This window comes from Apostichopus japonicus, chromosome 20 (assembly GCF_037975245.1).
Source record: "Apostichopus japonicus isolate 1M-3 chromosome 20, ASM3797524v1, whole genome shotgun sequence".
Lineage (NCBI taxonomy): Eukaryota > Metazoa > Echinodermata > Holothuroidea > Aspidochirotida > Stichopodidae > Apostichopus > Apostichopus japonicus.
In genome coordinates this window covers 22,296,587-22,305,958 of record NC_092580.1, presented here as the reverse complement: position 1 = coordinate 22,305,958, position 9,372 = coordinate 22,296,587, and the positions used below count along the sequence as shown (strand labels likewise).

The 9,372-nt window shown below is 37.5% G+C and overlaps 1 protein-coding gene across 1 annotated transcript; it reads left to right on the top strand.

The window, feature by feature from the left end:
* The first annotated feature begins 2,546 nt into the window (after positions 1–2,546).
* LOC139962144 (uncharacterized) lies at positions 2,547–8,237 on the top strand. Its single transcript, XM_071962082.1, has 2 exons — positions 2,547–2,728; positions 6,180–8,237. Exons 1-2 carry the CDS (start codon positions 2,678–2,680, stop codon positions 7,494–7,496), a joined length of 1,368 nt encoding a protein of 455 aa, XP_071818183.1. The 5' UTR covers positions 2,547–2,677; the 3' UTR covers positions 7,497–8,237.
* The last annotated feature ends 1,135 nt before the right edge of the window (positions 8,238–9,372 follow it).

Here is a 9,372-nt window from a genome sequence, read left to right as displayed (position 1 = left end):
GGGGGTGGTTACACTATTCGTGGCAAAGCGACACTGTACAGTTTGCATGACGTGTGTATGACACAATGTATACCATCAGAATTTTTTTTCTCCCGTGTTTCTTTTGCGGATGTTTCTCCTTTTGTAGATTCTGGGCCTCTTTGTGTAGAATAGATACATGAATACAGATTGTGTCAGTGAGAAGAGACAGAAAGGTGAAAAATATCACGTCTAGTTCTACTTGATTTTGTTTCTTTTCAAGCGTTTTCGTGTTTTCCTTCGAAAGAAAAAAGTCATTATTTATTGCATCCAATTATAACATCGTTAAAAATGAAAATTCATTAACTTTCAAAAAAAAAAGAGGTTATTTCCACGATACAATATGCTAATGCGATGTGATTTGACCTTAAAAGATGCACAAATTTCCTTTCCAGCAATTTGATTAAACAATGAACTTTTGCATCTGGCGTATCCCTTCTCTCTAATTTAATCTTCTTTTAGACCTGGAAATAAGTTAGACAGGTCAAACCTCCGTGAGAATAATTTTGGGAACTATTTTTAGCAAACAAGAATTTGGGGTCAATTTAAGGAGCAACACCAACAATTTAAGGAGGGGGGGGGGGGCACAACATTCGTGTGAAGTTTTTGAATACATGATGCTGGCATAAATTGGTGTGGGGGAAGGGGTAATTAGTCTGTATGAGGGAACACCCCCCCCCCCCACCCCATCTGCCTTCAATCAGGCTGTGGACCTGGTTAGAGCTCTTTAGGGTAAATGTCACGGCGGCGTTGTTGGATTAGTGATAGTCCTAAATAGAATCAGGAGCAACAGTATAGTCCTAATCCATAATAAAAATAACAGAATATAACGATCAAACAATTTGATTGCTTGCATCCTACTTAAGCGATTAAAAAAAATATGATTTGAAGCATAATGTGAAGGCACCGTGTATCTTCAGCCGCACAAAAGATTTGAACAAACCATTCCAGCCTTGGTTCTGAGAAATGATATTTTACGTATATGTAATATCCGTACAAGACGATAAGGAGCAATATGGAGGGTGTATTGAAGTGTAAGCTTATAACGATGGGTTTGTGTTTTCGGTTGAAGTCAGTTCAATGCCTTCTCAATTTTTATCTGGTTCATTATTTATTTTTCTATTCTACGTCGTCTATGGATACTAAACGAAGAAAAAACACAAGGGACGAAAGTGACTGATAAACAAAAAGATAACAGACAACTTCAATAAAACCCTAAGGCTAACAATGACAACGGACCCCCCCCCCCACCACCCCCTCAAAAAAATTAATAAGGACGATAAAGGTACTTTTTGTAGATCTTCTAATTGTCCTCGGAGCTGTAACCCCCTCCCCCCCCCCCCCCTCCCGCTCTCCCTCTCGTTAGGTCTGCCGTCGAGAGCAAATTCTTAATGCCTCGACAGTGAATATTCCATTTTTACATTCCTTCCTGTTCATGCTTACGTTTTTGTTTTTTGTTTTTTTGGCATTACAAGCAAGTATTATGATCTAGCAATTTAACAGTAGGCCACTTTCTGCTGCATTGTTAGGTAATAATTATGCCACGCTTTATGGTTTGTTCCTATTTTATTTAAATATGGGGAGGCCTGTGCACGAAAACCAAACAACTTGATTCACTCTGCACCCCTACAGTCACCTACTATCATCGAAACTGTACCATATGATCATAACGATGTCACGTCCGGTGTGACATTGCTTTCTGTGAAATCATGAAATATCAAAAGTAGAACTTTGATTTCTGTTATTTGCGAATTCAATTGCGAATGTTTTTATCACTCAAATAGAAAAGTCCTTTACATGAGCATGTGATAGCACACCCAGGGTTAATATATCTTTGTTTAACATTCACACGCAACACGGTTCTTCGTTTGAGGTTATGATAAATCCGTCGAATGTATTCGATTGACCTTTATATAGAGAAACGAAATAACAATTCCATTAGGTTAAAAGACCCGTTTTTGTTTCAATAGCAAAACGGTGAAAGTTTTTTTTAAATTAACAATTTGCTACTTCAGTCATTGTGATTAATAGTAACAGGGACAAGTTAATAGTAAACAGTAATCAAATCCTTATTTAATTCATTGCTTCATAATTAAACTTAAACGTTGATTTTTTTTATAGATTAGCAGCTAGGATACGAAAGATGGATGCCTTAACTCCAGATGCCTGCAAACTAATGTCCTTTGTGAATTCTGCTGAGCAATTTCCGATGATCTTTCCAATAGCCCAGGCCTGTCTTCCACAAGAAATATTTGTGGCAAGGTAACACGGTAAAACAAATAGTTGCAAGTAACTTCATTATTTTGAACGCGAAACATGATAGTTTGTTTACATAGCTTCTGTTGCATTTGACCTGGTGTGTGTGTCTCCCCGTGGCTCTTTAATAGCAAAGACATATGATAAACCATCTGGTGGCGAAACCGAGGGGGTTTCCCGTGATCGCAATAATATTTAATCCAGTCTCGACTGGAACTCGTGACTTACTTCGAATTCAAGTAGATTTAAGCGTAGTGGAAAGTCCCGAATTTTACGTACACACACACATGTAAAAGATCGAACGGAAGTTTTTCTGACGGGTCAGTCATTCATGCACGGACAGCGTCATTGACAAGAGGTAGCCTACGAGTGACGTAGATATTTGGTTAAGTTAAACTGCAACATGGACATTATAACCGATAATTCGTTGGGTTTCATCTCGAGTACAGAAGAGGTAAGAACTTTACGTTGTCATGGATAGCTATCTTGTCAAGAGTAATAATACCGTCATTGCAACTGAATAAGACTGTAAACTTAAAATTTGCTAGCATGAAGCCATGCCTGCTCCGCCATAGCGGGGCATCACTACGTATCCTCCTACGTAGATTCAGTCCCTTTCTCTTAAATAAAATAAAATTACTGAGCCCCCGCCACCTCACTAACAAATGTCTATAGCATACATAGTGTACATTTCGTAACTATTTAACATAATTGTGCTTAAACAGTTGAAAGTTCTGCATGACTGTTTCAAAAGTTGCAAAATATAACATGTACCGCTTTGCATCTGAGTGCCCTCCATTGTGCTAAAATTTATCAAAAGGAGGGTCCCTTTTCATTACACCCCTCCCAGACCACATAAGGTATAATCCCGGCGACCCCACCTCTCCCCACTCCCTTCCATACAAATATTGGTCGTAGCGCCCCTGCACCATAGAACATTAAAGAGAGCTCTTTCGTACAAACATAGGCTATATGGTCAGTCATGCTCAAATGCAAAATGTCACTATTATTATACAACACTATAAGCGTGTTTCCTCACTGCGAGACATATTGTGTCTCATTGAACATTCCAGAATCCCGGCTAAGAATGTGCTTTTGAAAACTTTGTAGCATTTCCACGTATCAAACTTATCAGCCCCATCATGATGTGCTTTAAAATTCACTAGTCATAATTTTGCATTGATGCATATCTATCTATCTGTCTATCTCTACATATATATATATTTGTGGTAAATTACTGTTATACTATTGAAGATATATTATCCAATCATATGCGAGTATTCGATGTGATGAAATTCAGATTAAGTTTGTTTACTTCAAGTAGGCTACTTTCGCTCTTGACACCATAGTATTGTACATAAAATGCATGCCTCTTTAATTGAATATACAAATCAAATCAAGTATTGTACCCACGTAGGGCCTGTATAATTGAATTTATACATCAAATCACTTACTTACGGCTTCATATTTACCAGGGCTTTAATAACTTGTGTGCATTTCTTTATAGTGTCGGAGGGGGGGGGGGGGCATGGCCTGGTCGAAACGGCTCCTGTATTTCTATTGGTATTTGTTGACCCTTTGTACGGTATTGTGAGCAACGTCACAGGAATAATACTGCACGTATGATTTGGTAAATATAATCCACCATTGCCTAACTTATATGCTACTGCACAAAATCACTGCGTGCGGGGATAATACTGGGACAGGTGCATGTGTGAACGCCAATATTGATAATCGTATAATCGCATTGTAAATAATTAGCATATAAAATAAGTTTCTTTCCTCTGTGATAGTTCCAATTAAGGCATTTCCATAACTTTTCACAAAACATGGAGAGATGATGACTCTGTTATATCGATGAATGTTTCAATATGATGCATTTCCGGCTAGTAAGCATTTACACTCCTTTTGTTATTTGTGCATACTTCTTAAGAAATTTACTATAGTCCCAACGACCATCATCATCGTCATCATCAACACCATTATTATTATTATTATTATCTGCTCTGAATCGAGAAGAACATCTAATCCTTTACATAACAACAATACAATTCATCAATATAGTTTCGATCTTCGACAAAAAGTGCATATAGCCTGTAGAATATATCAGAATTACGTGGTATAAGAAGGAACAGACGATCGGTTAGTTCCAATCATAGAGTGGTATTCAATGGAGCAGACGATCGGTTAGTTCCAATCATATAGTGGTATTACTAGATGGAGCAGACGATCGGTTAGTTCCAATCATAGAGCGGTATTACTAGATGGAGCAGACGATCGATTAGTTCCAATCATAGAGTGGTCAGAAGGAGCAGACAATCGGTTAGTTCCAATCATAGAGTGGTATTACTAGATGGAGCAGACGATCGGTTAGTTCCAATCATAGAGTGGTCAGAAGGAGCAGACGATCGGTTAATTCCAATCATAGAGTGGTATAAGATGAAGCAGACGATTGGTTAGTTCCAATCATAGAGTGGTATAAGATGGAGCAGACGATTGGTTAGTTCCAATCATAGAGTGGTATTACTAGATGGAGCAGACGATCGGTTAGTTCCAATCATAGAGTGGTATAAGATGAAGCAGACGATTGGTTAGTTCCAATCATAGAGTGGTATAAGATGGAGCAGACGATTGGTTAGTTCCAATCATAGAGTGGTTGGTATTACTAGATGGAGCAGACGATTGGTTAGTTCCAATCATAGAGTGGTATTACTAGATGGAGCAGACGATCGGATTTCGTCCACTTTCGGAATTTTTCCCATCCACTGTTTTTGGAAGTGTTTGTAGTTGTTTGCAGCCCGATAAGTATCCTTTTCTTCTTATTAGAGGGGTTTTAGAGGGGTTTCCTACACCTCTGCCCACCGCTGCGAATAAACAATCGTATAGTCCACCAATCTTATATCGCTTACTATAACGGCAAAACTGCATTTGGACGCCGACTAGGAAACATGTTGGCAAATTGTCTTTTTTATCGCCCTTATGGAAAAGAAACGTTGTGTCAATGCTTTGAATTGGTAATGTACTTAAACCAGTACGAGCACTGCAGAAGTGAAACATCTATTGTCTTTTGTTTCATATAGGGTACTATTATTTTCTCGTTCAAATATTTATGGTATTTCATTCGTTCTCTCCCATCTGTTTCAATTCACTGTGACGTTGTTATATGCTTATTCTGAAAATAGACTGAAACTTTATGTTATCCCCTCCCCCCCCCCCCGCTTCACGGTTCATGTAGCACTATCCCCTGGTTAGGGGTGATGTTAAGATGGAAACTCTTAGCTGTTTCAAACAAGTTTTGAACTTTCTCTTTAACTTCATTCTCTGCCATTAATTTAAGATATTTCGTACAGACCACTAAAAGCCACTTCCATGTTAGTCCAAGTCGCGTACCATACTTGACAGGGCTAATTCATCTTGTACTTAGGTATAGTGTCAGCCTCTCTGACGCAGCAGAAACCCCAATAGGAAACGTAACATAATTATGACCTCAATTAACATATTTACACAATGAGTTAAAACTCATTTTATTAAGAGTTGTGTGATTAAGTGTTAAAGTGTCATCCAAACGGTGCTCTACAGTTTATATACATTTAGACGAACACACTTTGCTTGAGTTGTTTGAACATTAACATTTATATTGGTACCGATGAGCTAAAGCCAGCTTCCGAGGGTTTCAGCCTTTAAGGAGTATAGCCCAGATTTTTATAATATTGTTAATGTGAATAGCTTGGCAACTCGAATATCAAATGGGAAAGGTGGGGGGGGGGGGGGGTTCGTAGCATTAAATGTTGTCATAATGTTAGACGATATGAAATATCAAAACTAAACTTCTACCTAGAGTTATTTTCACATTCACCGGGTGATTGATCCCAATTGATATTATAATTCATTCTATCCACGCGCAGATTATTTCAGTGCAGGAAAGGCCAAGATTCACCTACGTTGCAGGCGAAGTCGAGTATGACAAAGACACCCCAAAACCTGACTGCTGCAAACATCCGAACAAATTTCGTGTTTATAATAGGGATCACTCCAACCTGCTTCCTCGCGGATTATGTTGCGTGAACTGCGATACGGAGTACCTCGATCTAACGGATTATAGGTCAGTTATTGTTGATCATGGATCTGAAGTTGAAGTTAGCTGTCTCGAAACTGAAACAGCGGATACCGACCTCGAAGCCTCAGACAGATTTTCACGTGTCAATCCGCGAATTGTCGTTCTGCAGAAGAAAACGTCGAGATTTAAGTTCTCACCAGGCGTTGCGTGCCTGTCTATGGGGATGCCACATCGTCGGTACATACCACACCACGATCCTAACGTGATAAACGAACTACGCCCCGGTGACCACATAGCTTGGGTTCGGACCTACACCTTGTGGCACCACCAACTTATTCGCAATAATAAAGGAAATGGTAAATGTGACGTCATTCAGTTTGATGTACTAGAGTGGTGTGCAGAGAGAGCAAAAGTGCATTTTACGGATGACTACGATTTCACCAAACAAGAAAATGGAACTGCTTACAAAATATTGTACGATGAAACGATCGAAAATGAAAACCCTCTGAAACTGATTCTTGATCGTGCCAACTCAAGGCTATTGGAGGAAAATTACAATATTTTGGTGAATAATTGTGAACACCTAATAACGTTTTTTAAGACTGGTAAACGACAGAGTCTACAGATTAATTGGCTGCTTATGAAAGTGCTCTTTTTATTACTTCGAGTTATTTTGTTAGCGGTTATCGTTGCATTCGTCGTTTTTTGTGATTACCAGAACGATGATAATATTAATAAGAATGAAGAGGTGATCGAGTTGGTTTTTGTAATTGCATCAGAAACATTGTTCGGGATCGTACCTATTACCCTTTGGCATTTGTATCTGTATCGTAAACATAAAATCGAAGAGCTCGATAGGAATCGTCGGATCTTGGAGGCTCTACTGGAGGGGATAATAACGATAAGTTTTTATTTTTGTCACGTTTTGTTCATGAATATCGTGTTGATCAAGAAGTGGATATCGGAAGGTCACTGGAAGGGTGTACTACATATTAGCTTTGCCGTTGCATTCGGTGTCCTAGGAAAGATCATAGGTTGCTTTGCCGGTCACGCTATCGCTCAGTGTCTGTTACGACCGTCAAGAAACCGTCTTACTCTTAGGCGGCGACGGGCTTCTATGAATAGACAATCATCCTTATACGGAGCAATTGTTGTACACCGATGATGAACTCACGTATAGACGCTCCGACTCTTTCCTCCTGATTTAATTACGGGTGGATGGAAAAGAGACGGTTTGCTTGGTTCAAAGCCAGTAGGATCGGAAAAGTTACTAATAGAGGGCTCCATATCAAATCTGTTTAATGATAAAAACTTCCAAATTTTGAACGTATCACTGATGACAATGAGGATGATGCCGTTTCTCCCCGAAGTACCTGGCATCTCGAGAAGGGGTGCAGAAAAAATCTCAAGGCTCTAATGCGATTGAAGTCGTGGATTAGGAGAAATAGAGGTGACGATAGTGGATTCAAGCGGGAGGGGTGGAAGGGAATGCAATTGGGGGGGGGGGGGGGTAGGGCGAGGTGTTGAAAGCATCATGGAAAAAACTTGGACATGTGACTTTGATTTGAAGGGGCAAACACTTCTAGACTGAATTGATTCTTTGTGCATTCTGAAACACAAATTCCAGTATTTCATATGAGTTTGTTCACATTCCCAACAAAAGGGTAATTTGTAATTACACTTTCAGAAAGGTACCATTGAAATTGAAATATAAAATTGGGTCTTTTTTATGGAAAAGCCTATTTTGAGGGAGTTAAGGACACCCTGTGCCCGAATCTTTGTCGGACTATTCTTTTTCTTTGGTGCTATAAGTTTATAATATATTTAGTCTGAATCCCTATAGAGTCTACATGATGAAGTATTGCTGACAAAAAATCCAATATATTTTCTTATTCAGTACTCCTTATTTACCAATTCTGAGTCATTTTTTTGTTTACTATATATATATATATATATATATATATATATATATATATATATATATATATATATATATTTATATATATATATATATATATATATATATACATATTTATATATATATATATAGTTATATATATATATAGTTATATATATATATATATATATATATATATATATAGTTATATACATATATATATATATATAGTTATATATATATATATATATATATATATATATATATTTATATATATATATATATATATATATATATATATTTATATATATATATATATATATATATATTTATATATATATATATAGTTATATATATATATAGTTATATATATATATATACATATATATATATATATATATATATATACTACGGTAGTAGTTGTAACTCAGAGTTTCACGCGTTGAGCGATCATCAGACAGTGTTCCACTAGTCTCAACATACATTCCGCTCTGCCCACCGGACATAGAGCACTCTGCGCCAAGATAGACGCCAACCAACCAACTCTCTCTCTCTCTCTCTCTCTCTCTCTCTCTATATATATATATATATATATATATATATATAGTACAAATAATGAATGGTTTCCATTCGTGGCTGCGCCCCGTTGAATGGAACAAATTACATCTTTCAACTCATGAAATATTTGCACTATTGCACGAATGGAAACCATTCATTATTTGTTTTATACAACACCTTCAAATTTGGATATAATTGGATGTAAAATGCACTCATGCAACAGATTGTTTTGAACAGACAGGTTTCTCTGCTCTCTTACCATTGAAAAAAGGTGCTATCAAAAAAGTATAACACATGGTTCTATTTCATAGAGTGGAATAGAGCGGATATTGCATGCAATCAACGAGCAATTGACCAATCAAATGACCAGAATACAATTAGGTGTTGTATAAATATATATAAATTGATATATATATATTTATATAAATATGTAATTTGAAATCGTAGTGAGTTCGAAAATCCTGAACAGTGAAGAAGCTTCCAGCCTCCACCGGGATTCGAACCTGGGCCTCCCGCTTTATATGCAGACACCCTAACCCCTAGGCTATGGACGCTAAGTATGTGCAGAGATTCGAAACCGATAAGG